A 27,646-nucleotide genomic window follows, 5' to 3' on the forward strand; every position below is an offset into this window, starting at 1 on the left:
CCTCAGCCCTCTCCCATGCGGGGGCCGCCCCGCCCCGTCCTGCCCGCGGCCTCCGCCGCTTCCCGCGGGCCGCCCCCTCCCTGCAGCCCCCGGGGCGCGGCCGCCCTCCCCTCCGGCCGCTGTGTCGGGGCGTGCTCGGCCTCTGCCTCTTCCTCCTGCTGCTGCTGCCGCCGGCGGTCGGTGAGCGGGGGAAGGTGCGGGAGCGGCGGGCCCCGGTGCTGGGGGCGGGTGGGGGGTGGGGGGCTCCGGCGTCGCTTTCGGAGGCGGTGGTCTCATCCCCCGGGGAGGCCCGGCCGAAGCCCCCGGCGTGGGGAGCCCCAGGCTGCGAGCTCAGCCCCCTCAGCTCTGCCGCCCGTGCCGGGGTGGGGACAGAGGAATGCGTGGTGTTTGGGGGCCGTGAAACGCGTGCTTGGGTGGCCGTGGAACCGTGTTTTGGGGCCATGGAACCGTGGTTTTGGGGGCCGAGGAACGCGTGGTGTTCGGAGCACGTGGTCCCGGCGGCGGCGGGAGGTGCCCACACGCGCACAGCTGATTTGGCTCGGGATTTCGGAAAAGTCCTGCCGAGGGAAAAGTTCTGCTGAAGTTCGGTGGGTTTGTTTTGAGCCGTGGTGTCGGCCAACAGTGGCCTGATGATAGGGGCTGCTGGTAACTGAGGTAAGGTAATGATGTACTGAAGTGGCTGCGATTATTCTTGAAGCATCCAATCAAAAACCTTCACCTTTTCACCCCCGACACAGTAAATTCTACCCTTTTACTGGAAGATAATATAAACACTGAGGTGCTCAATGACGATATCACGTAAAAAGCGTACTTATGTAAGCTTGTTTGATGATTGAGTTCATACATCAAATATTATTATTGATAATTGTTTTTTTTTTTTTTTCTGCGGCCCTATCTGTTGCTAATTTGTTATTGTGCTTAGAGGTTGGACCGTGTGGTCTTCCCCAACTTTGTCGTTAGAAAGAGCGGATGTGATCACAGAACTTAGCTGGGGAGGTCTCAGAGAAGGAGAAGCACTCTTTGTATTTTATATATCAGTGGCATCACTTTATCAGAGTGATCAAATTCTGCACAAACCTGTGCAGAAGAGTTGCTTGTGATATGCAAGAAGACATTTGACTCGGTCAGAGTAATCCAGTAAGAAGACATTTTACTTGGATCACAGTTAGTTCGGGGGCTGAGCTGAAATCAGTGTGGCTGACGTGGTCAGAGTTTTATCTGTAAGTACTTCAAGGAATGAGCACCAGAAAAAGGATTCTTTAAGCTGACTCACCACAAAGGTGCTGTAGCTGTAACTGTATGCAAGCTGCTCTTGAATAAATGAGAATGAAAGTTAGTACTTATTGCAGTGATTGAGAGCTGGGTGGGAAGAGTCTGGCAGCTCTGCTCTTGAGATGGAACTTGGTCAGTCTTTAAAGGTTCTGTGTGGTACTGATGGTGTGAAATCATCACGCTGATGCCCTGCAGGATAGGAGGAACCCCCTCAGTAACTGGATTGTCTTGGGTTGGGTGCCAGACTATACCTGTTCTCAGGTGATTCAAATAATTAAACCATTAGAAGAGCTGGGGAAAATAGTGCCATCAGTTGATGAGGTGGAGAATTTAGGTAGTTGATGAAGAGTCTCATGGAGGCACAGCTGATGGGCAAAGAGAGGAATAAAGCAGAGGCACCAAATTCTTCTTTGGTGTGCTGGGCCCTTGTTGGCTCAGCTCAGCCACCTGAGAACTGGCCCAGACCTTTGGTTTTCCTCGTTATTTTATTGTGCAGCAGTAATACAATTGTGAGCTGAAGGAGGAATTTTGTTGGCTGCCTTGCTGTGTATTTTCACAAAGTATTTTGGAATTGGTTTAGCTACCTGTCATTTCCTGGTTAAGGATAGAGGAGGGAGGGAGGAGTCGGGTGGCATTAGGTGTCTGCAGAAGAAAAATTTGATCGACCGTGCGTAAGCATACGTAAAGCTGTAAAAAGTACTGTGCTATGGGTACAGTAATTAGCCTCCATATTTAAACCTTTAGAAGATTTTTGTTTTTGTTTTTATCGTTGTGTGTGATGCCTGAATATTTTTAACTTTTATATATTTTTCATGTATTTTAACATTGTAGGCTGTTAATAGAACGTCTTAACTTCTAGAACTTTTCCTGTCCTCCTTCATAGTACACCAAACCCTTACTAATACATTCTTGAAATTCTGTTTAGTCTTGCCTTTAGTTTAGCAAGGACACTTTGTTTTGCAGCTTATATTGTAGACACAGTAAAGTGTAGGGCTAAAAAAAGATAGGAGGGAGGCTCCAATAGGGCAGAACCCGGGGGGAAATTACCTAGCCAACTGCTCTTCTTACTGGACAACATTTGATAGGTGTACTAATCAACCTTAGAAAAATTGTGGAAATACTCTATTGTATGTGCATATCACCATATTGTGCACCATTAAGGCTGTCAATTAAAGACTTGCATTTATGTTATCATTTTATTATGTTTGGAAAAGTTTTGTGTTTTATTGCAGGCAACAGTATTCAGGTATTGCTTGATGCTAGAGGGTGAAGACTGAATTTTCAGACGGTAAAGTCAGTTTAAATATTGTCTTTGCTTCTTTTGTTTGCTTTCTCTGAACAACTACACCTGAAGGATTTTGAGTTTTTTGGGTGGAGTGTGGTTTAGGAGCAAGACACCAGGCCATGTCTCCATAGGAAGAAAAATGATGAATAGAAACCAGCTGACTGCAGCATTTGTCACTGAAAAATGAAGTGATACCCTTCTTGGGAAATGACTTTGCTTAAGCTTTGAGAAGTATTTTTTTGTGGCAGTTAAAAGCTTTTAATATGCCATTGTTATGGTGCAGTTACTCAGGCTTGAGAGGGCAAGGACAGAGAAAACAGCCAGTCTCTTAAGGAATGTGTCAGCCCAATGCAGTTCTGAAGTGTGGGATGTTCCCTAAGGGAGCCATCCTGGTCCATGAACATCCCCATTGATTGCCATGGAGCTGCACCAGGTGATGCTTGCAGTGGGAATGCTGCTGGACTGATTTTAGTTCTAAGAATCTGTTGTATGACGTCACTGTTTTCTGCAATGGATTATCAGGATTAGGATTTTCTGTGAGGCAAACAAAGTGTAGTATATGGTAGAGATAATTAATGCTATATATGTGTATAAAATATTGTAAAATCCACGTTATGTCTTTGACCACCCTGGCTGGGAGCGGAGTCTTATTTCTATTCAACTAGTTCTAACTTATGAATGAAACCTTCCCGGGCCATGATTGCTGACTTCCCTGGAATGTATGCACTCACAAGGGCCTGCATCTGGGAAGATTGCGTCTCCCATACTCAAGCACCAGTGCCACTCTGCTATATGTGAATGCAGGCTCTTCTGAAGAGTCCAGACAACCATCCAGAGACCAGGACTGACTTTTGTATATTTCTGCATATGTATGGCCTCAGTTCCACATGTGAAAGGACACAAAAGAACATTCGGTCCTTTCTGCTTCAGGCAGAATAACCTGTAGCTCATGCAGCCGGGGTGAGCCACTGGGGAGACACTGGCACTCTGTCAGTGGGATCCAGGTTCACCCAGCTGTGATGGTTTTTTGAAATTCTACTTTTGTTAATGATCTAATAAATCCTTGTTAAATTTTATTATAAATTTGGCTGCCGATTTGATCATTTATAACAAAAGCAACAGGTACAAACAACCAAGTTGCAGGGAAATCCAAACCTACAGTGAATGCAGTGGTATTGCATCTTTTCCATCAAATCAAATCTCTAGGAAAATTTAACATTTTATTCTAAGTGATTTTCAGGCCTTTTGGTATTTTTAACCTTTTTGGCAACTCTTATTGCTTTTTGAGTCTTTACAATAATTTGGAAGCTAATATCAGATATAGTAAAGAAAGTGTAACACCAGCATCTCACATTTTCATGCAGTTTAGTGCTTTTTTCTGTGTGGACATTTGGATAGAGGTGCTTAATGAAGATGAGCTACTCTGTGTGTAAGAAGTATTTGCCTCTGCTATACACAGAAGGAAATACTTGGTTTGTAAGACCTGACCCAAGTACTTTCAGCATATTTAAATGTTAACTTAGGTGATCTGGTCGGGATGAGGAAAAGACTTTGCACGATTATTCCTTTACTTACTATTGGTTTGTAACTCTTCTCAGTTCTGGGTGAGGATTGTCAGGCATATAGTGGTTATTTTGGTGAAGTACAACTTGCACAATCCTGTCCTGATTTCTGCTGTGGATCTTGTCTGGATTGATACTGCTGCTCTAAAGTATTCCTAAAATTTGATGAACAAAAATTCCAGTGCAGTCAGCTTAATGAAAGTTATTGAGGAAAACTGAATGTGTACAACACATTACATTTTTGTCATCAAATACAAAAACACACTGTTGAATGGTTAAATCTTCCTAAAGGACCTTTCTCTTCTAGACCTCTGTCAGGCTCTATCAGGGATCAACATTAATGCTTGTTACTTACCTGTAGAAAGGGAACAATGAGCTGGATAAATTAATGCATGAACTGATGTGTGTCTTACTGATAATTTTCAAATACTTATACTCTGTTTAATTTTTCTGAAGGTCTCCTGATGCAGAAGACCCTCTGGAAACTGTAAAGAAGATCGTGGAGAAAATTAAGGAAACCGCATCCGCCAACTGGTTGGGATGAAGCTTTAATATGATTTTTTTTTTTTTTTTACCTTTGTGGGAGGGCTTCAAGGCCTGATACAATATGCATTGATGCTTGGTAAAATGATTGTTGTGTCAGTATTACTATATCAAGTGGAAAGTCCTTGTTGTTGAAAGCTTAACTTCACAATTTAGGATGTTCAAGGACACTAGAAAGGTACCACCAGTAGCTGCTCCAGGTGGAGAATGTTACCGAGTGAAAGGCATCACAAAGGAGCAGAGAGGACACACTCTAAAACCACCTATTGTGGGATTAATTTTGTAGTCACAGAGTGGATAATGTGGAAAATTGCCAGGCTTGCTGTGGAGAATGAGGCTGACTGAGCTCACACTTGAGCTGAGCCACTTGCTTATCTTGCACCTGACTCAGGCAGGGCTTAACCACTGCAGGATGTCTGGGGTGAAACACTGGCCTGAGCTCAATGTTGTCTCTGTGAAGCACAGAAGAGCAGCCATATCCCTGCAGGGAGAGTGAGCATCACTCCCCTTTACCCAGGCATAAGAAGACTTCTTCAAAGTACAGATCTGCTCCTTGCAGGCCATGATGATGTGAGCTGTAGTGTGGGAGCAAAGACGTGTCAGAGACCCTTTAGCCATGTGGAGGACACTGTGACTCTGAAATGTCACACTTCTGTTCTGCCTTTGACTGAACCTTCTATTCAGTTTGACTGAAGGTAACAGAAACCCTCATAAAATTGGTGTTTGGTTTTCTCCATATAGAAGATAAGAATATGGCCCCACTTGGTGGACAATTGCTGTGCTTGCTCCCCTCTCCTCCCCAAAGCAGGGATACCTGACAGAGCATACCTGGGTGAAATTAAGCTTAGTTAATGGAGAATGTGAGCTTAGTAAAAAGCTGTATTTGTTGATTTTTGTTGTTAATCACTGACTAACTTCAGTTACTTAGGGCTAATGCAGTAAATGCATTTATCTACAGCTGCTCCAAATCTGTGTATGGTCTATTTGTTTTTGGATTTTGCAAAATTTCCTTGGAACAGTGCTGTCAGGCTATTGTCAAATCCATACTTTTAGCACCACAGGCAACAAAAAGAGTCTCTCCTTTTACATTACAGGTGTACATTACCTTTCATAAGCACTTGAAACTTGGCTAGGTAACTTTAATAAGTAATAAATTCCATTTTTTTGAGATTAATTCTCTTGTTACAGGATCCCCGACTCGGACATGTTTGAGGATCCTGATTTAGACTTTGGCCCCAGGTAAGCCATGCAAGCTTTTAAAATGGGATTTGTGTAGAGATTCTTCATTGTGTAATCAGGACATGTGGACCTGGCATTGCTGGGTTAACAGTTGGACTCGGTGATCTTGAAGTTCTTTTTCAGCCTACACAATTCCATAATTCTGTGCTTCTAGAATACAAAAATAGAAATACTAATTTGTGTCTTTAGAGTGTGGAGCACTCAAAATCTGTGTGTGTGTTGGAAGAAGGAGAGACATGAGGGAGAAGCTGGATGTTGCTATTTAGACCATAAGTCTCTATATATAATGACCTGCATCCTCCCTGCTGAATAGGAGGCTGAAGCATTAGCACAGAGTCACAGAACAGTTGGGGTTGGAAGGGACCTCTGGAGGTCCAGTCCAGGTGACCCTGCCTAGGCAGGGTCACCTGGAGCAGGTGACACAGGAATGTGTCCAGGTTTGACTCGAATGTCTCCAGAGGGGACACCCCACACACTCCCTAGGCAGCCTCTTCCAGTACTCTGCCATTCTTAACATAAAAAAGTTCTTCCTCACAATGAGATGGAACATCCTCTGTTTTACTTTACGGCCATTTCTCTGTGCTTTGTACTCATAGAAAATCCACAGTGGCTCTGGAAGCAAATCTCCTTTTGTTTGACGTATCTCCTTGGTGTTCTAGAATCTTTTGCAGTGAGTTTCTATCACTATTTCTCCATCTCTTTCAATCTTAGGAAGAAATAAATTCCTTTAAGCCTGTATTGGTGATCACAGGAGTCCTGCTGTAAAAATGTGTCTGTTTTTCACAGTGCAGAAGATGATGAAGAGAGGGCAGGGATTAATCACAGAATGTTACAGGGTTAAGGATGATCTGTTCCTAGATGATCTGTTCCAGTCTCCCCCTGCCATGACCAGGGACACAAGTCCCACTTGCTGAAGGCCCATCCAGCCTGGCCTTGAACACTGTGGATTGGGGCATCCACAGCTTCCATTAGCAACCTGTTCTAGTGCATCACCACCCTCTTAGTAAAAACTTTCTTCCTAGTAGCCAGCGTAAATTTCTCTTCTTTCAATCTGTATCCATTCCTCGCTGTCCTGTCACTCCAGTTCCCGACAAAGAGCCCCTCTCCGGTTCCCTGTAGCTCCTTCAGACCCTGGGAAGTGCTGGGAGGTGTCCACACAAGCTTCTCTTCTCCAGGCTGCACAGCCCCGGCTCTCCCAGCCTGTCTCCTCATGGGTGGTGCTGCAGCCCTCTTATTAACATCGTGCGCGTCTTACCAACAACCCTGGACTCGCTCCAGTCCTTCCTATTCTGGGGACGCCCGAGCTGCGCGCAGTGACGCGGAGCTCTGGCTGTTGGATGTCTCTGTGTAGGTTTGGGCTGTCGGGATCGCGGCGGCGGCGCCGGGGCTCCCCTTTAAGGGGCGGTGCGGGCGCCGTGACGTGCGCGGGGCCGGGCGGCGGGCGCGGGGCGAGCGGCGGCGGCGAGCATGGGGTAAGCGACGGGGCTCGGTGGGGCTCGGGACCCGACAGCCCCGGGGGGAACCCGCCCGGCCTTCCCGGGACCTCTGCGGAGCGGGCTCAGTACCAGCTGCGAGCAGGGCAGTGCGGGCGGCATCGTCCCCGGGAGCGGCGGGCGGGGGTCGGGGCCGGGCGGAGCCCCCGCGCTGTGTAAGTCCGGGCACATCTTCACCTGCGGGGGAGGATTAACCGCGCTAAAGGCAATAGGCACGGGCATGGTGGTGTGAATGGGCTACGGGGATGTCTTGGAGTCTTGGTCTCTTTTGGCGGATGTCTCTTCGACAAGGAGGAGGATTTAATGTAACAAATATTTTGGAGGAGGGATTCCCCTTCTCAGCTAGGCTTATCTTGAACCTTCAGATATGTGATTCCAGCACAGCAGGCATGAGCCTTATCTTGAAGACAGGGCTTGCTCTTTGTCAATGACAGAAAAAAGCTTTTAGGAAGGAGCAGTTAAATTGTTTTAATTATCTTTGTTTTCAGCTGTGGAATGTTTTAAAAGAGAATCATGGATGTCTCAGCTTGAGAATATGGGTGGCTTCTCCTTCTCTTTTCCTTTTCAATTGCATTGCAGCTTTGAAAAATTAGTGTTGTGCAAAGGCCTAGACTTGGCATCAAACTTACCTTCTTGGTAGGCAATTTTATTAGAAAGGTGGTAATTACTCACAGGAATACTGTCCTTGAAAAGCCACCTGGATGTGACTCTGAAGGAAAACCACATGTTAGAACTTTCCAAAATGACTTATGACTGAGCTGTCCCATTTAGGGTGTTTCAATACTGGGAATTGCAGTGGCACCATCTGTAACTGCAGCCAGTGAGACAAGAAGTAGTTTTTGTTTAGTTACAGACAGTGCCCAGGGTTTTGTGTTGTATATGTTGAGGTTTCTATGCTTTTTTAACCAAGCAGTAAGCTGAATTCCTTCTGGAAGAGCTGTCCTGCTTCCTTGCCTGCAAGGTATTCTCCACCCTCTCTCTCTGTGCCAATTTCTTCTAAAAGGCAGGTTTTGCCTTGTTTCTTGATGACTGTGTTAGTTTTATTCTTCACTGTGTAGAGAGAAGGGCTGATGTCAGAATATTTCTTTATATCTCCAGCAAGATGTGCATTCTCTTTGAACAGTTTGCAACATGACAGGAAGCAAAAAGGGCAACTTCCATTAGTGCCCTGTTGTTTCTTAGGAGTTGCAAATACTACCTTTGACACTGCCCTGGAGAAGGAGGTGATGATTTCCTGGCCTTTTGGGTCAGAAAGTGTTTAGTTCTCCATTCTTGCACCAGGCTGATTTCTAGATTGAGTTGCCACCCTGGCACACTGCTCACAAATCCTGCCTTTTTAAGAGAACTTCCCCTTTCTGAGGGCGAGTTACAGACTACCTGTGGACTTGCCACTGGACTCTGTGGTCTGGGTGTTTCTTCTCCCTGCTTGGAAATCCTGCCACAATTACACCCTGATTCTGAGGGCAGGGGTAGGGAAGGGCTACTGGTGGAATGTTTGTTCTTTGTTGTCTTGCCCGGCTGAGCGATTTCTAGTTTGTTTGTACTTTTGCTTATTTGCTGTGTTTATTCTGAGGCAGTTCTGTAGAAGTGAAAGCAAAGCACCAGTTTTCAGTAGGTTTCTTTTTAGTGTCATCCTTGGATACTGTCTTTCAGTATTTATATTGAGTATCAGGTGCTGTTGAGGCAGGTGTGCATTTTGGGCAATCCTTTGAAGTGTATTTCACATTGCAAGTGGTCCATATGCTATAATCTTTGGACATTTTAAAGACAATAAATTACTCTCCATTGGAGTGTGTTAATAATGCTCTTCTAAGTACTTGAAAGCATTTTGCTTCCCAGAATGCTGGATTTGAAAGCAAATATAAGCATTCTAGGAAAAGTATAAAAATCAGGATTAACTCAGATTCAGGCCTTTTATTTTGTTGATCAGTCCTTAAAGAGCATGTGGAGTTTTTAGGTCAGGGTGTAGGCATAGGTTTCATAGTGCTGAACTTGATAAATTTGTCACCATTTTTCCTTGACCGTAAGTGATTTCTCCAATTTCTGCTGCTAGTGAATGTGTTGTGGCAAAGGTTTACTACTGGAAGGTGTTTCAGGATTATTTTTTTCCCCATTTTAATTGGATTACTAAGTTTTCCCCTGCTTTACTCTGATGGATTGTGAGTAGTAAGATTAATTTAGTTGGTTTCCCCTTTTCATTCTGCTGTACATAGTATTCTTTTTTTTCAGAAACTTTGCAGAAAGCAGAGCGCTGATTCACCAGGTCAGAACTTGTTATTATTTTCATTGGTAGTGTGATTACTTAGCCTTGGTATGCCAATTTTCCAATAGTGACCCTTACTGGAAAAGGAAATTAGATGACTCATATCCACAATTCAACTAATTGTGAAGTATTTGAGTATTTAAGGAGGTGGAGCAATTCAGAACATCTGTATCAGTTACAGAAGAAAATAATGCAGTTGGGGTAGCTGATGCTGGGCTTCTAACTGGAAACAAAACTTCACATTGTCTGTGTACACAGTTAATTTGGCTCTGTTTCTGAATTAATTTCTGCCTGTAAGTTACAGCAGATTGTGTACCAGGTACAGTAATGCCTGAGGCAAGGCTGTTCCTCCTTAGGAGAAGGGGGAGGCAGAATGTCCATTTTCCTGGGGAGCTTTGGCCAGCAGAGACAGACCAGCCTTGTTGGATGGGGATGTGCTCATTTGGGGTTTGAGCCATGTGTTGTCTTGTGGCTTCCTTGTCCTTTTGTGTTACAGAGAAAATCCATGCCTGGTTGGAATGTGGCATCTACAAGAGGCTGCTACAGGCTAACCTGGCAAAACCAGCATATTTGTAACAGTGAAAGATATGATTATTCTGGCTTTCTTTGTCTGGTTTAGATATTTTCAAGCCCATATTTTCTCCACAGACAAGGTCAAAAATTACATTGAATTATGCACTGTTTCTTCTCCCCTGCTATCACTATCAAGGACTCCAGTTTACACTTTCTGGTGTATTTGGATACTCCAGGATCTGTAATAGGTTGCCAGTGGTAAGAAAGTAAATAATGAAGATAATTACAGAATCACAGAATTGTTAGGGTTGGAAGGAACGTCTGGAGATCATCTAGTCCAACCCCCCTCGAAGGCAGGGTTACTTGGAGCAAGTTACACAGGAATGTGTCCAGGTGGGTGTGGAATGTTTCCAGAGGGAAGACTCCATGAAAATTAGAAAAAAGCTTGTAGAAATGTAAGCAGTCTCTGTTTAATAAGCAGAAGATTTCTTTTTCAGTGCTGGTCCTTGATATTTTCTGTAATAAATGAGTTAAACTGCATAGAGCCTGTTCTGTGAGACTTGTGTTCAAGCCCAGGCTAATCTCACCAAGGAGTGTAAGCTTCTTGCCTGGAAACAACTGAGACTTGGATTTGAAGCTACTTAAAGAAATGTTTAATGCTTTTTACTAGCCTGTAAACATCAGCTTGCACAATTAGCAGTGGTAACTTGCATTGCATTTGGTTTTGTGTTCACCATGGTCTTGGTGAAGAAGCTGCTTGAAGGTGGCAGAGTGTTATGAGCTGTGGTCTCTGCTGATGTAGGCACTTAGGTTTCGTTTCCTCAGAAACCAGGCAGGAAGGAGAGGTTGAAAAATGCTGCCCTGGTGCAAGAGGCAGATGTGCATGGCTGGGTTAGTGTGCCCTGCTCACCACAGAGGGCTGTGTGACAGCAACAACCTGAGCACATGATACAGCAAGATGATCACTTGGATTTTGTTCAGGAGTTAATTTTCCTGTGCCTTTGTGCTTCACTGACTGTAGCTACCTAGCAGGGTAGAGTGTTCCCTCTGGCTGTGGGTTTTCCTGTGCCTCTTTGTAACTCTGAAAACAGTAAATTTTTAACATACAAGCTGACTCTGGAGAGAGGTAGTGGAAGAGGTTGCAGGTGGGGTAGCCATCAGAGAAGGATCCTATAGCCCAAGAAACAGAGAATCCCTTAAAAACATGTTTAAAAGACCATGATGGCTATTTATTAGGCTCTGAAAAATTTGAGCGTTTTGAGCACCAACTCTGCTTTTTTCATATACTGCCATAAAAAAGCCATTGGCCTGAGGTTTAGCTGGATATATTTGCCACAGGTTGTGTTTGTAGATGTATTATGGGAGGAGAATACCCTCAATTGCCTAGCCTTTTAAAACTGCAGCTGTAGGGTCTTCTGTAAAAAGAACAAATTGGTTTAATTTCAGGAAATTACCACTTGTGTAGAGATTGGCCTTTTGACAAGATCTTTGTATTCAAAACATTTTTTATTATTCATTTTTGATGTGATACACCTCTGTTTTTATTAGCATGATCTCTTGGCTCTCAATTCCACTGAGAGGTAAACTTAAAAACCTCCTTTTGTTCTTTTTTTTTAGGGTATGAAAGGCACTAGTCATCAAGTCACTTTCATGACTCTTTTGGTGAAGGTATCAATGCCATTTAAAAGAAGTAGTGGTTGGCCAGATGTGACCTCTGCTGTAGTGGTCTTGTTTGTGCAGTGTTGGATTTTCCTTGATGATCCTTGTTGTGCTGGGTGACTAATATTCCAGAAGAGAAGGGGAATGTGGGGCAGGCTGTCACTTCATAGTAGTACAGGATAATTAATTGATGTAATTCAAACTTTGCTTCTGCCTGAACGCGGTATTTGGAAGTTTTATATATGTGATGATACATGAGTAATGTGGGTAAAGAAAAGGTGTGTTTCCTATAAAAGCTGGGTTATAAGGCAGGCAAAGCAGGTGGGTGTAACCTAGTCCAAACTTCCTTTTACTGCAGTTCCAGTGTGTTTGGCAAGTCATACACCAGGTTTCAATTTTGCCAGGAAAAAAAATACTTTAACTCTTTGGCCAAGTTAGTTTATAATTAGTTATTTAAATCTGCTTCTAGAATTAGTATGATACTGGCATTAGCAAATTCATAATATTGCAGTTTTTGTGGGGGAATTTTTTTTGTAGCACTTAATTGTTTTTTCATTTGGTTTGCTTTTTTTTTTTTTCAGTTAATCTTGTTCTGCTAATTCAGTTAACCATCTAAGAAAAATCCATTCCCATTGCCAAATTTGAATTTGGGTGTGGGGGTAACATTCTGTGTCCTTGAAGTGGGTGGTAGGAAGGGAACTGAGTCATGTTGTTTGCCTTAAATATCTGTAATCATTCTACATTCTCTTTTTTGCCAGTAAAGGAACATTTGAAATTTATTTCCCACCTGCAGAAGCAAATGCCTTTAATTCTGCTTAAAGACACTTTGTATGCTGAGAGTCCAGTGGACTGAAAATTATCTTGGGGCCTGCCTGAAGCTGCAGTGTAATTCTTGCACTGCTGATGAAAGACTTCAGTCCCTCTGAATGCAGCCTTGACTCTTCCCCTTGTTATGTGCATATTTTAATGCATCAGTTACTTACAGCAAGTACTCTGTTTTCTACAAAGTGTACAATAATAGATTTACTGGCAAACTTCACCAGAAAATTGTATTTTTAGTATGTATTACAAAGAGATTTATATGCATTGACATATTTAGTACAAGTGCACTCTTTAAGGACCAAGAAAAGATGCTTGTATACATATTCCATAATAACCTGTTGCATCAGGGTGTCAGATGTCTGAGTAAGACCACAAACTCCAGGAAGTTCCCTCCCTGCCACTTTCTCATAAAGGCTCCTTAAGAACACGTTGTGCTAAACATGCTATTTTTAAAAAATGGAGAATTAAAAAAAATGTAAATATAATATTAAAAAATAGTAGTTAGCCTAATTCCAGTAGATCTTTGTGTACAAAATTGAAGTTTATTATTTTGGGCTTAAAGTAATCCACATCACTATTTGAACAAACAGCTAAAGGCTCCATTCAGCACACATATTTAGCAAACTTCTTCCTGTGAGATTCTTGCCTTCTCTTTTCCTGTAGCACTCTGGCAGTTGCAGAGTTTCTTGCTTCCCTTGGCATTATTGTTGTTTTAGCTCGTTTCTCACAGCAGAGCTGGGTCCCTGGGCTGTGCTCAGCTCTGGGGGATGCAGCTCAGGGCTGTTTATACTGCAGGTAAACAAAGGGGTTGTTTTTCTGGGGCTCCCATTGCAAACTCCTTTTGGGACTACCCAGAAAGAATTATGGAAAGTAGTGCTGAGTTTTAGGAGTTTTGATTTAATCTGTGTCCCTGCTAGAGCAGTTTGCAGTCAATGATGGCTTGAGCTGGTGCTGCTCTGAGGGGTTAATCAAAATAAAGTGAATCCCTTTCCACGACATTAAGGGACTGTACATGGGCAGAACCCAGGAGAAACACTCTGAAGTGCTAATTGAGTTAACATTTGTCTGAAACACCAGACATCACAATTCCAATCCACACTTCTGCATTGCAGAGCTCTTGAAATGACTTTGCAGTTTCTCAAACCTGCCAGTCTGATGAAACAACCAAGATTTTGCAGAATTGAAACCATGCTGCTCAGGCTGAGTCTTAGGCTGCCTGTTGCCTACCACAAGAATCACTTGGAAACTTCCTGATCATGTAGAGATCCTGTTCTGGGGAAGTGGCCAAGGCTGCACCAGCAATTACTGTGATTGCTCCTGGACCAGGAGGCTTAACTTTGGTGTGGATTCTGATTGTCTGCTGAAGCTCCTGGCTGTGCTAAATTAGGCTGGTCCCTCTTGCAAGTGTTAAAATCAGGCTAATGTTTTCCTGTGAGTTTGCTTTCTGAGTAATAGTAAATTACTTTCATTTAATCTTTAGGAAAGTGGTTCTTATGTTTTGAATTTTTATGCTAAAACATTAAACTGAGAAAGTGCGTTGGTAGTAAAGTTTTAAAAACCAATCTCTCTGAAAGGCTCTTGGGAATTCATATTGCTCTTAAAAAAATGCAACAAAAGCATTATTTTCCTGCTGAACTTCACAGGCAGTATGTGGCACTGTATGGCTGTGACTAAAATGTTAATTAGGCATCTCTCTAACTTGTTTGGGCATGCCCTACACCTGAGTCAGGGCCAACGTGGATATTTACCATTCCATCACATTTCTGGGAACTGGATCCTATTCTGGAGCAGTAAGGAATGACATGCATATACGCAATTTTTTATTTTACTTTTAGGAATGGCCTAAATTATCTTTTGAAGCCTTTCCAGACCACCCTGTGTTACAGCCATAACTCACTATTTGTAAATGTTTGTTTTGAGAGGCAGCAGTGCTTTTGAAAAGAGCCTTGCCCATGTGTTTCTCCAAGCAAGGAACTAATCTTGGAATAGATTAAAACTTGCACAATAAAAAAGATGCTTAAACTAATTTTTCATTACTAGGTGGTCTCATTGTTAATTTGGGTATTTTTTTCTGTTTTAAGAGAAAATTTTTAGTGCGTCCTACTCACATGAAGGCATAGTTATGTGAAAACTTATCAGCTTACAAAATGTCACTGACTTAAGTGATTCAAGCTATTAAGAAGAGTTAAAAATACATTGCTGGAATAAAAATTTAAATATTTAAAAATGCTTTAAATAAGCTCTACATTTTTTTTCCATTTGACTGTTCAAGATCAAGATCTCCAACATGAACAACTGCCTTGACAATTAACTTCTACAAATAGTATTATTTAGATCCTTGGTTCTCATATTTTAATATGTCCATTGCAACTCATTCAGTCCTGAAAGGGGTAAAATAGGCAAGTAACTCCCTTTATGTGAGCTGTTAGATATATTGAATAATTAGACAGCTTTAAAGGTGAGTCTGAGAGGCATTCTCATTACACATTCACTTCAGAGCTTTCCAGAGGTGAGAGGATAGGGGTAGAAGTGGAGGTAGGGCAAGGCAGGAGGGAGGTGGTAGTAGGAAAGGGCAGGATGTTATCTCTCTGTTTTTACTAAATGGAATAAATCTCTCCATATTTGCTTTTCTCTACACTTTATGAGGAGTTGCAGTTTGTCATTGCTGCAATAAAACTGCCGTTAGGTTTGGTTTTGTTATTTATGAAATCATTGGCAAAAGTTCACTTTTCTGTGAAGAGAAAGAAGCAGGAAATGTCAGTGAATGAGCTCAAGCTGTCTAGAACTGTGTGTGCTTTATTTAGATGATGGTGTATATATATAATGTGGGAGTCTGGAAACCTGAATTGTGACTGACGCCAGCAGAGCACTCGGAGCTGCTGCTGTGGCCACCCTGATTTCTGCACTCTGACGTTTGTTTGCAGAATGCAGGGTCAGGTGTGCTTTTGGTTTCGTTGGTTTTTGTTTCCTCATGGTTAACCATTCAGGGGAAGAATCTGTAAGCAGCAATCCCTCAGGTTTGTTCTTTTTCATTTATGTACAATGCTAACAGTAATTGAATTATCATTTAATGTAAATATGTTTTTTTCCAAATATTTTAGGGCCCTTTAGGCAGATTCATCAGGTGAAAGCAATCAAATGAAGCAATTTTTTTCTAAGAAGGGAGTTAGCACGCTGCAAGGGAGTCTTGATACAGTGCCTGGAATATCTTGTCTCCTAAAGGTTAGAAGGTTCACTCAGTAATGAATGTTGAGCACCATTCTGACTTCACTTGACCATCGTCTGTTAGTGGCAGCCCTCCTGCACCTTTTTCAGTAGTGGGATATCACTTCAATGATCAAGAAGTGCTGAGACCAGTACTCCTTGGGCAGTAAAAAAGACATTATTACAGTAAAGTAGTGACTGACCATGCAGAAATTCCAAAAGATTATTGCTAGTTTTAGTTGTCAATAAAGCTACTTAGAAAAAAAAATTATTTTTGAAGAACTCTAGTGTTGAGAGTGTTGGTGGCATGAATTACAAGTTGACAGCACTTACTGTTTTTTCTGTAAATGTCTCCTTGCTTTATGCTGTTCTAAGACATTAGCCTGCATGAGCCCAAGCACTGGCAGGAAAATTATCTGCTGTGAAGTAGGTGATAAAGATGCCTGCCAGTAATCAGCTGTTGCACTCCTTAAAGAACTGAGAAGAGCTAACTCCTCTGTTATTGGACTTGCTGGGCTGTCTCTGAAAGCTTCTTTGGTCTGCAGCAATCAGACAGTGTTTCAGTGGGTAGGAGTGGATTGCAGTGTTTGCACACACATACACAGAACTCCAGTGTACACCTGACACACCTGCACCTCAAACGTGTGTCTCCATTTAACTGTTCAGAAGATGGGTGCAGAATGTCCTTGTGTCATGGCTGTGTCATTTTGCCAAGGACACAAGTGATCCAAATGCACAGGGTGTCTCTAACAACTTGGTGAAGATGAGGACATTGTGTGTTGGTTTTTTAGCTTTACTTTTGTTGTGTTCCTTGTTAGAGGTAGCAAATAGGAGATATCTGCTTCATTGAGCAGAAAACTATTAAAAACAAACAAATGGAGCCCATGGTCAGTGCTTTAATCTGTTATGGCCCTCAGCTTGGCTGCAAATGGGCTTGTGCTGTTTTCTCTCCTCGTATCAGAAATTAATTTAGTTGTGAAAGATAAGGGGGCCTGTTCCAGTTTCCAGCTGTGCTTTAATTTACGATGAGTAAATATTTCTCCACTTCATCTCAATTTTTCTGGTATCTTTGATTCTGCCCAGCCTTTGCTAAAGTTCTAAGTTCACTGTCTGTACAAGTGAAGAATTTTAGTTGTCTTTGTCAGCCTTGATCTCTTTCCTTGATACAAGAATTTTTTTCCTTAGCGTAGTTCACTACAAAAAAAGTGTTTTTTCCTTTACTGGGGGAAAACCCAAGGAAGAGCCTAGAAGACTTTGCTTTGTCTGTGCTGCTGTTGCTGGAGAATAGCTGTGTATAATGGAAGTAATGTCAGCTTCCCTAGTGAGAGAGCTCCTTCAGGGTTGGTCCAAAAGTAGAAACAAGAGAAAAGAAAACTCTCTTGGCTGCTCCACAAGTATCAGAAATTACAGTTGGCATTTCTTGTCCTGCATTTTCTGAAGGTGTCTGTAGATTGTCACAGGTGTTCTTGCTGTTTCTTGAGAACATTGGAATCAGGATTGTGATTCAGTGTATGAATCCATTGAGTGCAGTTCTCTCTCCTCTTCTCTTGAAATCACATTTGTGTTTCTTTTTACACCAGGGTTGAAAGAAATGGGATTTTTTGGATGGTGATGAGCTGGCTGTGAGCTTACAGTGCTGAAGTGAAGCTAGTGCTCATGAGGATGAGGGGGCATTTAAAAGCTGGGAGTTTAGGAGTGTGTGTTTAAGTCAGTATCTCAGAAATGTTCTGTGCAAAAAAATGGGGCAAAACATGCACGTGTTCCTCAACACATTATTTTCACCTTTACATCCTGTGGTTGTGTTGCAGTAATACATTTATTTTCCTGGCAGTGTTTCTGACATGGTTCCTGTGACTCCAGGAGGCTGCAGCAGTTCCTGCTTCCTGTATCCCATTCAGTACTTCATGGTTGTATCCATAGTGCTGTATTTAGTGCTTCTCAAAATCAGTGCTCAGTCAGATACAGTTACAATTTCATAAAATCATGGTTTTGAAAGAGATTTGACTCAAGCTTATCTTTCTAGCTTTTGCAGAAACAGAATAAAATTGATGCAACCTCTCTTAAGGTGAAAGAATGCATTTTAAATTGAGCCTTTTTCATTTATCAGTGCTCAGCTTACTAAGGGTTAAGTTGCTCTAGAAGACACTGAAGTGAGGTCTTTTAAATTTGGGCTAGGGTAAAGCATTTTGCAGTTCTTTTTGTCAGTGATTTAAACCTCCCAGTGTCACTGATATTCAAATGCAATTGTCACATTTGGTTGGTGTTTGGTAGCCAAGTGAAAATTGCTGGATGCTATGGAGATGTTTTTTTTGTTTAAAGCTGTTAACAGGAAACTGAGCAGGGGAAAAAACCAAAGAAAACTCTATAGCCAAAATCTCTACCAACAAACAAAAACAGGATGGATGTGAAAACCTAGTCATTATTTTATAGCTGATTGTTCTTTAAAGCTGACTTCCTGCAATTGTTCCCAAAACTGATGCATGGTGTGTTTTCTTAGAAATAAGAGTGCTGGAGACCTTGGCTTTCATGAAGATGGGCTTTATTGATTTCAGACAGTAGGAAACAGATAATTTCATTTAGCACTTTAAGGGAATTGTCACTGGTTTTGCTGTGATATCTTTTCTCCCCTGTATGGTAAATAGAACTTGTAAAGCTTTGAGAGGCAACTGGTTTTGTCTGCCTCCATCATTTGGTGCTCATCACAGAAATCAAAGCTGTTGTAATCTCTGGTCTTCCCATAATAAATTTGGGAGTTTTAGGCAGTGTTTCTGTATTCCATAATGTAGCCTGGAATACTTGCTGTTGCAGAAAAGTCAGGATTTCAGTTCTTCCTAACTGTATGAAGTAGATTCTAAAATACCTTTTTACAGAGGCCAGGGAACCTGACAATCTGTTCAGGGCTGAGATTGTCTTCAGTTTGGGACTGGGAGGTCTTAGGAAATGTGGGAAGAACTTGCTGTCACCCCAACAGGTGGGGTGCTTCATTGTGGGCTTGCTCTGAACCTGTGTGGTCACACTAAAAAAACAACAGTCGCAGTCAGACTAAAATGAGAGGGACCAAAGACCCCTTGTCAGGTGTGGTTCAGCTTCCCCTGGCTTAGCAGACTGACCTCCTGCAGCACTGCCTTGCACAGTTGTTTCTTACTCCAATAAGGACTGAGAGATTGGAGGTGGAGCAATGTGTTTGCTGCACGTTTGGTTAAGGAGTGACTCTTACCAATTCTGGTGGTCTCTGTCTTGCAGTTTTGGAACCCTTATTGCCATTGGAGTTTCTGTTTTTGCAGTGATTGTCATTACTATTATTCTGTGCCTCACCTGCTCCTGTTGCTGTCTGTACAAAGCATGTCGAAGACCACGCCGTAAGTAGCTCTGGATTTATTTCCTTTTTCACAAAAGAGGATTTTTTTTTTAAATCCCCCTGGAAAATTGTGTTTCTATAAGAGGTGAAAATACTCTGCTCAGAAGTTGCAATACCTAAGTATTAAAAATAAGCATTTAAGCAGCTCCAGAATGTGAAGTTGCAGAGGGATGTTTTGGAATATTTTCTGAGCATTTAGAAGTTCTCTTCCATCCCAGCATGTGGGGGGTCTGGGAGTTATTGGGGGTTTTTCTTTAAGGACCACCAGCACTAACCGTGTTCCTTTTCCTTGCTGTAGCTGTGGTGACCACTGCCACCACGACTGTGGTTCACTCTGCCTATCCCCAGCAACCAGCAGTGCCACCCAGCTACGCAGCAGCTCCGTACCAAGGCTACCAGCCTGTGGCTGTGCAGCCCCAGCCGGGGATGCCCGTGGCTCCCTACCCTGCCCAGTACCCTCCCCCTTACCCCACCCAGCCTGCAGGACCCCCAGCTTACCATGAAACTGTGGCAGGTAAGGCAGCACCAAGTGCTTCTTCAGCTCCTGAACAGCTGAGAGACAGCTGCTCTGGAGCAAATCTTACATTATTTAACATTTTTTATTGCCTGTGGCTATGTTAATACAAAGGTAAACAAATTTCTTAAAGCTCAGGTTGTGGTGGATGGTGTTATTCACCCTGGTGGAAATTTCCCCATCACTGTTTCTGTGTTAAGCATTGCCAGAGGAGGTGTGAGCTGGAGCTGTATGGCAAAATTTGGCAATGTGTGGGACTGTCAGCAGATCCAGTAGAACATTTTACTAATTCAGCTGACATTTAATATTAAAATCAAAGTCAATTAACATACATACATACATATGTACATGAGTTGGATGTTTCCACATTCCCTTTCTAATGTAGTATGTGTGAGCTCTATTCTATAAGAGCATGTAGTGACAGAGTGACAGGACATGATGGAATGGATTCAAACTAAAGGACAGCATGGTTGGATTAGTTATTTTATATATATATATATATGTTATTAGTTATTAGATTAGTTATTTGGAAAAAATTGTTTTCTGTGAGGTTTGTAAAGCCCTGGCGCAAGTTGGCCAGAGAAGCTATGGACACATCTCTAGAAGTGTCCAAGGCCAGTTTGGATGGAATCCTGAACAACCTGGTCTCATGGAAGGTGTCCCTGCCCATGACAAAGGGATTGAAATGAGAAATCTGTTGACAGCTTGCAGTTAGAATTATCAGAATCTTTTTTCTTCAGCTTTCCTTCTTTCACAGCATTGTTTTCATGCAGCCTTATTGTTGCAATGACTAATTCCCACTTCTGCTGGTAATAGCTATTCTCTGAGCAATTGGCTTCAGACTGCTCTGGGGGACCAAAACTAGGCTTTTACCTGTAGGATCTTGTTCTCTTACAAACCTCACTGGTCATCCTTTTAAGTAACAAAGTATAGTCCTGACTAGTAGATAATGCCTTAGAAAGTAACTTCCAGGACAACTTGAATATAAAATGGCTTTTCATGGTGTGAAAGATTTGCAAACAGTTAGAAATTGTGTATTAATAATGTGCAAATCAGCCCCACATGTGAAAACACTGACTTGGCAGGACTGTTGACTCTATTTTTCTGTTATAAATGCCAAAGAAGCTGTGGGCTTTACAGGATTATGCCAAAGTGCTTTGGCTTCATCTTTTTCATATGAGGGAGCCAATAAATTAGTCATTTCTCTTCTCCTGCTCTCTAGTTTCTCAGGCTGTTGCTGGTTTTTAGTTTTAAAACAGTTGTTTTGTTTTGGCTTTTTGGGTTTTTTTTTTTTTTTTCCCCTGGGAACATACCAAAGCACTTTCCCTGTTGGCAGCTGAAAATGCCTCACAGTGAGAGTTCTTTCCTTCATTTCTTCTGCCTGTTAACCAAGGAGCAGGCTGTTAATTAGGTTCTGTGCCAGGGGAGAATACCTGCTCTGCCACACAGGAGCCAACCCCACTCACTTTACAAGATCAGCAGAAGATAACCACACTTGCACTTTCCAGGGATCTGATCAGGTGCTGCTTGGACAGACTTGTGCTCTTTGACAGAGCTGAAAATGGAGATGCCACTTGAGAGCAGCTTTTCTCAGAACTGTAGAAAATAAGGATCTCTTCCAGGGGATGCACATCTGGTATATAAGTCAAACTCTTTCATGTGCTCAGTAGTGCTCCCTTCTATTTTACTTCCTTAATTTTTTGACACTTAGCAGGAAAGCATTTTCCCTGAAGAAATCCTAATATGATCTCTAGTCCTTTTACCAGTGGTTTTTTTTTCTCAGCACACTGTAAGGTATATCCTCTTGTATGTTTGTATGTGCACTCCTTACTTCCACTGGCTCTTTTTTGTTCCTTTTTTAGACTAAGTTTTTTAGACTCAGCATCAAAAAAGCCCCAAAGCCAACAAGAATAAAAGTTTTTGTGCTCTTACTTCTGAAATGCAGATGTTTTATGACAGTTTTATTTAAGCTGTTTTCAAGTCCAATTAGGATACTGGCTAAGTACAACCTCTTAAATGTGCACTCAAAACAGAAATTGCCATTTTATATGTAGAGCTCAGAATGTACATTTTACAAATCTGGTTTTTCTTGTGTTTTGCTTTTGCAGCTGGTGCTGGAGCTCCTTACCCCACCCAGCCCCCTTACAACCCTGCTTACATGGATCCTCAGAAGCCCACCTATTGAAAAGCTTCTACTGTGCTTCTGCATACAAAACTTTTCAAAATGTAATTTGTTCTGTTTACACCATGCACGTGTACTATATTTTTCTGGAAGACAACAATTTTTTGTTAAAGTAGAGTGAAAATCAGTTCAGTATCTTCTTTTTTTTAATGCTCCAAGGAAGGAGTATTTTTCTTGCAGAAGTTAATTTATACCTCAAGCAAATACAAAAAGAGATTTTGCTCTAGATACAATGAGAGAAACAAGAAGAAAGAGTGTTTCATAAATACACAACCACAATACCATTTGCTGTGCAATAATTTTGAGAGGAATGGTCGAATATGAACATTGTCAAGTACCCAAAACTGTAGCAATCTTTTGCACAGTATTAAAATGTAAAATCTTAACCTCTAAGAAACTACCTGATACATGTTATGTAAGTTCTGCCTGTTTTGAAGCTACTATTGTTAGGTAAGCTACCATTTAATACATTTCATTTATCATTCAAAAGGGAATTTTCCTTTTCTACAACGCATTTACCTTTGGTAAGGGGTAGTAAACCATGTTTAATTGCCTTTGAACGAGTTCTAAATAGCATGAGTTGGTTATTCCCTTGTTTTCTGTCCCAAATTTAAGGTTTATAAACTGTGCCTCCATTGGGTGTTATAGCTAGAAATCAACAGACTCTGCCACTTGAAGGACCAAATAGATCAAAAGCTGAAACCCTGAAAATTCTCCTTAAAAGTTATTGGATGAGTATTTCTTGTTCAGCTAGTATTGGACAAGCTTACTTCAGCCATTTCTTGTTGATGAGTTTGGAATTAAAATCAGCCCCTTAATGACACAGAGGTACCTTGGCAGCATTCAGCCCTGCCTCATCACAGAGAAGGAATTCTTTTGCAGGAGGGATGGGATATCAGCAGAAGATTGGGGTTTTCAAAAGCTCAGGATTTTTTCCACTGTCTCTAGTGGGAACTGTAGGTGGCAGGAACCTAAGAATTCCAGATCTTTATAAATCCAGTCTGCATTGAAGTAACAGTGTGCTGGGTGAGGGGCCACAGTGAGCATTAAACCTCCCTTTTGTCTTCAACATTCCCATAAAGCTGAGCAGAGAATGAGAAGTCAGGGAAAGGAAGGATTTGGTCACAGGCAGGTAATGCATTTTTAAGAAGGTAATGCTCTCAGTCATGAAACATCTTGAGACATCCTCATGACTGTTAACTGCTGGGGCTTTAGGCTTTATGAATCTTTCATTGCTCAAACAAATAAGGTGGGGAGTTTTTTCACTGTCCTCAACAATTCTGTCTTTTCCAACATTGAAATGCAGTTTGTTGTTAATCCTCATAGAACTATGTAGTTATTTGCATGTATCACTGTGACATAATCACTGAAATAATTTTAACATATTTTTTACACTGATTTTACTTTTTTAGAGAGGCCATAGACCAGTTTGTCCTGTCATTCTACATTTGGGGTATATTATTGTTTGGTGGCATTGTTTTACCTCACAGAGTGGGTGGGAGTTGCTGTTGTCAAAGGCAGCCTTGTTCCCCTTCCTGATTTTTTGAGTCTATTTCTGGATTATTACAGTTCTTTTTTTAAGAAAGTTTTCAGGGCATTTTAGAAGAAACTTGCTGAAAGTTTTTACACTGGGGTTCATGACAACCTGTGCCCCTCTGTTACACCTCACTGAGTGTTGAAGTTAATAGCATTAAATGGTGCCAAGAGGCACTTACAGAGCATTTATCTGTGTATCCTTTGTCTGTGTTCCTCCTCTTTCCTGCCACATCAGCTGAGAATTTGGGCAAAACTTCATGACACTGTCAGATGTTACGTGGGACCAACCAAAAAAAAGGATGGTGTCTTCTGTATGGAGGAGGAAGTATTGCCTTAGAAATCTGGAATGTTTCTGTGGGAGAGCACTGAGTAACTGCAGAAATAAATTCCATGCTCCAGATCCTACCCCTGGTGCTTATTCATGGAGAAGGAGGGCAGAGAGTGTTCCAGCATCTTTGTTAGCCTGTGTGGAGCCAGGCAGGGAGAGCTCAGGTACAGCATCCAGTGCGGGGCTTCCCGAGGTTGTTACTGTGCCCTGCTCTTCCTGTCTCCCAGCCTGGTGTGACAAAGGGAGCAGCTTGTGGCAGCCACAGTGTCATGTTGGGGTTGTGAGAGGGAAATCTGCAGTTTCATGGCAGGATGGCTCAGTCATCATCCCTGAAGAGATGGGAGGAAAGGAAGGAGGCAGCAGTAAGGGACATTCCCAAATGTGAGGTTTTGGGGTGGAGGTTGTACAGACCAAACAGATGGTCCTGAATTGCCACTGCTCTGTGTGGGGTGGTGGGAGATGAGGGGTAGGGTTAAGGAGCCTGAAAATTGACACCCTTCCATCAGTGGACATGTGCAAATGATGGCAATGTACAAGTGAAGAGATCAGTCATTAATGTACAAGGAACTGCCTTAGCAGTACTATTACTAATTCATTTGCAAAACTTATTGAGAGAAGAGAAAATGCTCCAGTTCAAAATTAATCAGATTGGGATTAATTTCTTATTGTTAGTGCATTAATCATCAGTGACAGTGAGGTGTAGGACCAAATTTTACTTGGTTCTTGCCCTGCAGCCTTGCTGAAGCTTGTTTTCAAATACTGAAGAGAATGGGATGGTTACAGAAAAGATGGAGATGATCCAGAAGTTTTCAGTTTAAGCACTACTGATGTGTCAGTCCCAGTAGCTGTTGCCTTCATGTCACACTTGTTCTCCACAATGCTCTAGGGAGGGGGGAGGGAGCTAAGACTTTAAATGTTGATAAATATTTTTTTTTAAATTCTGTAAGTGCCTTTGTTTCAGAAATGTTATGTGAAATTAAAGACAGTAGAATATTGAACTTATTAGATAATCATTGTTTCTTTTGTTACAAACTGTAACCTTGCTTTGTATGTTGTTTGTAGGTTAAGCATAAGTATTCAAACCAAATGGCATAAACTCTATGCACCTTTGTAATAAATTCAGTGTTTGAAGTACAATCTGTCAACTTGGTTTTCTTAGCCTCATTTTGAGTATTATTTAGGGGTGTGTCTGCAAAGCTACGTTTTCCTTCATGTGTTTGACAGCTCATGTTACTGAGTGTCCTTCAGGTCACCTTGTATCATGAATAATGCTTTTGGTGGTGGAGACTGAAGCCTAACCAAAATTACAGATCACAGCATAAAGCAAGGACAGTGTAAGCTGCTGGATGATCCTCTGACAGGCTGCTGCCAAGCAAGTCCAAAAGGATTGATTATGAGGAAGTCTAATTTCATTAAAAGTATCTTCTCAAGCTGTTTAGACTTGTGTGTTGAGTATTGTGCCTCATTCACCAAATTGACCAATTCAGCATGAGGTAAGTGATGCTTTCTGCTCTGTCTGAATATGTTTTTGCTGAAGTGTTTGTGTATTTTATAGTTTTTATAAAAATGTTTTAGAAAGGTTGTATACACACTCCTAACTCATTAATCTTTCACTTGAAAATATTTTCTTTGAGCAGGTCAGGAGTATTCTTTATATGGCACCACACAGCAGTGAATTGGTTAGTGTATCAGCATTATTACCTTGAATTGCCAGCTACATTCTAACCTAGCATTTAAAAGAAAAGCAAAGGGAGAAACACAGAAGTTTAAAAAAACCCACTAACACCCAATCAAAACCTCATAATAACTGGGTAGTTTTGTAGTGTTGCTCCTTGAATTTGTTGGAGTCTCAGCTACAGGCTGATAATGTGTTGGAGATGCAACATAAATAATTTCACTTCTAGTTTTATTTCACATTTTCTCTTAGTTGACTGGGGGCAGCAGCAAAATGCATGCTCCTAAAAACCTAAATCTAGAAAACATAATATTTGGGCTAGAAATGACACCAGGAAATTGCAGGTTTTTGTGATGATTTTGTTGGCACTGTTTTTTAGTTCATCTGTTCCTCTTTTCCCATTACTTTTAGCAGGTGCACCTGTGCAGTGTGGCTGAGTTTGAGAAGGTACAGGCAGAGAAATGCTCAGAGGAAAGCTGTGTGCCCTCCACTCTCTCTGCACACAGGGCTGAGGAGCAGAACCTGGGTTTTGATTAAACCTGCAGATTCCCTTAAGGAGCATATAGGGTTTCAAAGGTACCTTCACCCTTTATTGCAGCAAATGGTTGCATAGGAGAGCACATGGCTGAACTGAAAGCTGAGAGCCCAGGGTTAGGTGAGGAATATTGCTGGTTATGTTTTCATAATGTTTAATCAGCAGTTGTCTCTGGTAGTGTGAGTTTTTCCAGAACTAAACTTGGCATGCATTTAAAACTCATGGCAGGGTTGTGTGGGAAGAGCTGGACACACAGGAGGGAAAAAACTTCAATTATTGCCAAACAAGCAATTCTTGCCTGTTTTATTTTTTCCAAGTATGGAAACTCAGTATCATATCTCATCACTTGTAATAACTCACCAGATTTGCTTTAGCCATTGGTTTGGGCCTGTTTTTTTCTCTCTGGTTATTATTTGACCTTATCTAGTTGTTTTTGCAGCCTGTACCACATGAACCTGATCAGATTTACAGCTTTTCAGTGAGCCATGTAGGAGGGGGAAAAGTGCATGAGTTAAACCTGAAAGGTGAGAGAAAGCTGAAAAAAATGTTATTTTATCCTTTCAAGAGCTCAGGCTTCTGCACTGATGGAATTGTGTCCTCTGCAAAGGCAGCCCCCCCTCAGAGCCAGTTAGCCATTATAAAATAACCTCTGATATCCCATTTCCCTTATTGCACTCAAAATAACTTTTAAACCAGCTACTGCAGCCTTTTCATTCTAACACTTCTTGTTCCTGCAATGGGATTTGTGGTTCACTCTCAGATGGTACCTTGCCCCTGGAATCAGGTAGGATGTCATTCTCAGGCTGTTGGACAGGGGTTGCAGCTCAGCTGTCCTGTAAGGAAGGTTCTTTAGCAAAACAAATTGTTCATTTTCAACACACCGACCTACAACATGATTAATGCATAGATCAAAACATTACTGTTTGTGTTACCTCTCTTAGGACAGTACAGGCATTGGTTATTACATTCTGACCATATATGAAGATAAAGTGGCAATTTCCTCTGGATATTGTCAAAAGCAGGTTAGCCTTTGAGCAGCTATTGCACTGACAAGCTTTAGGATTAAGTTTTCAAATTAGTTCAGGCTCAGTAGTGCTGGCAGTCCCACTTCAGGTGTGAAGGTGTTGGCCCTTGCTCTTGAAAGCACTTTGATAAACTCCACAGTGGGTTTGTAGATCTTAGTAGAGATCACAGATCACCTTTTCTTATCACTCTGCTAAATTACATCAACAATGTACATTTTTTAACAATTTACACTGGAAGTGGAAGTTTGCTGTTACATTCACAGAGATAACACAGTCTGTGCAGGCAGAACTGCTGCATTTGACCTAATTGTAACCATTTGGCCATTATAGCCTTAAATACTGCAGACTAACAAAAACGTTCAGTGCTTAGGATGACTTTGTTCTAATTGTTTAGCACAGGTTTTTAAGCAGTAGTTCACTCCTGGGATAATGTAAATAAACCCAGCTCAGGTCAGGCATGTTGTCTGCTACAGAAGAAGGCATTTTATGTTTGCCATCTTCACCCATGTCAGCTTGGTTTAAAAAGATGGGGTTTTGAGGCCTGACATGACACAAAGCAGTTTTTTGGCTTCTCTGTGAGAGTTTCAGCTGGGGGCTGGATGAGCTGCAGAGGCCCCTTCCAGCCTCACCAAGGCAGT

At 41.9% G+C, this 27,646-nt stretch overlaps 1 protein-coding gene across 6 annotated transcripts; it reads left to right on the plus strand.

The window, feature by feature from the left end:
* SHISA5 (shisa family member 5) lies at nucleotides 1–24,910 on the plus strand. Of its 6 annotated transcripts, none has more exons than XM_018914961.3 (6): nucleotides 1–194; nucleotides 4,576–4,653; nucleotides 5,851–5,901; nucleotides 19,099–19,214; nucleotides 19,512–19,727; nucleotides 21,836–24,910. In XM_018914961.3, exons 1-6 carry the CDS (start codon nucleotides 16–18, stop codon nucleotides 21,910–21,912), a joined length of 717 nt encoding a protein of 238 aa, XP_018770506.2. In that variant the 5' UTR covers nucleotides 1–15; the 3' UTR covers nucleotides 21,913–24,910. The 6 variants fall into 6 exon arrangements, with proteins under 6 accessions (XP_018770506.2, XP_018770507.1, XP_050835119.1 ...); XM_018914962.3 differs by having other exon boundaries at nucleotides 78–180; XM_050979162.1 differs by lacking the exon at nucleotides 1–194 and adding an exon at nucleotides 393–654.
* Nucleotides 24,911–27,646: the final 2,736 nt, after the last annotated feature.

The sequence above is a fragment of the Serinus canaria genome, chromosome 12, assembly GCF_022539315.1.
Source record: "Serinus canaria isolate serCan28SL12 chromosome 12, serCan2020, whole genome shotgun sequence".
NCBI lineage: Eukaryota > Metazoa > Chordata > Aves > Passeriformes > Fringillidae > Serinus > Serinus canaria.

What these genes read in the sequence shown, in the direction of transcription:
- SHISA5 (XM_018914961.3), top strand. Translation starts at nt 16, where the DNA reads ATGCGGGGGCCGCCCCGCCCCGTCCTGCCCGCGGCCTCCGCCGCTTCC. An exon ending in CGGTCGGTGAGCGGGGGAAG is followed by an intron (nt 195 to 4,575) that starts GTGCGGGAGCGG and finishes ATTTTTCTGAAG; the next exon opens with GTCTCCTGATGCAGAAGACC. An exon ending in AGCATGTCGAAGACCACGCC is followed by an intron (nt 19,215 to 19,511) that starts GTAAGTAGCTCT and finishes TCCTTGCTGTAG; the next exon opens with CTGTGGTGACCACTGCCACC.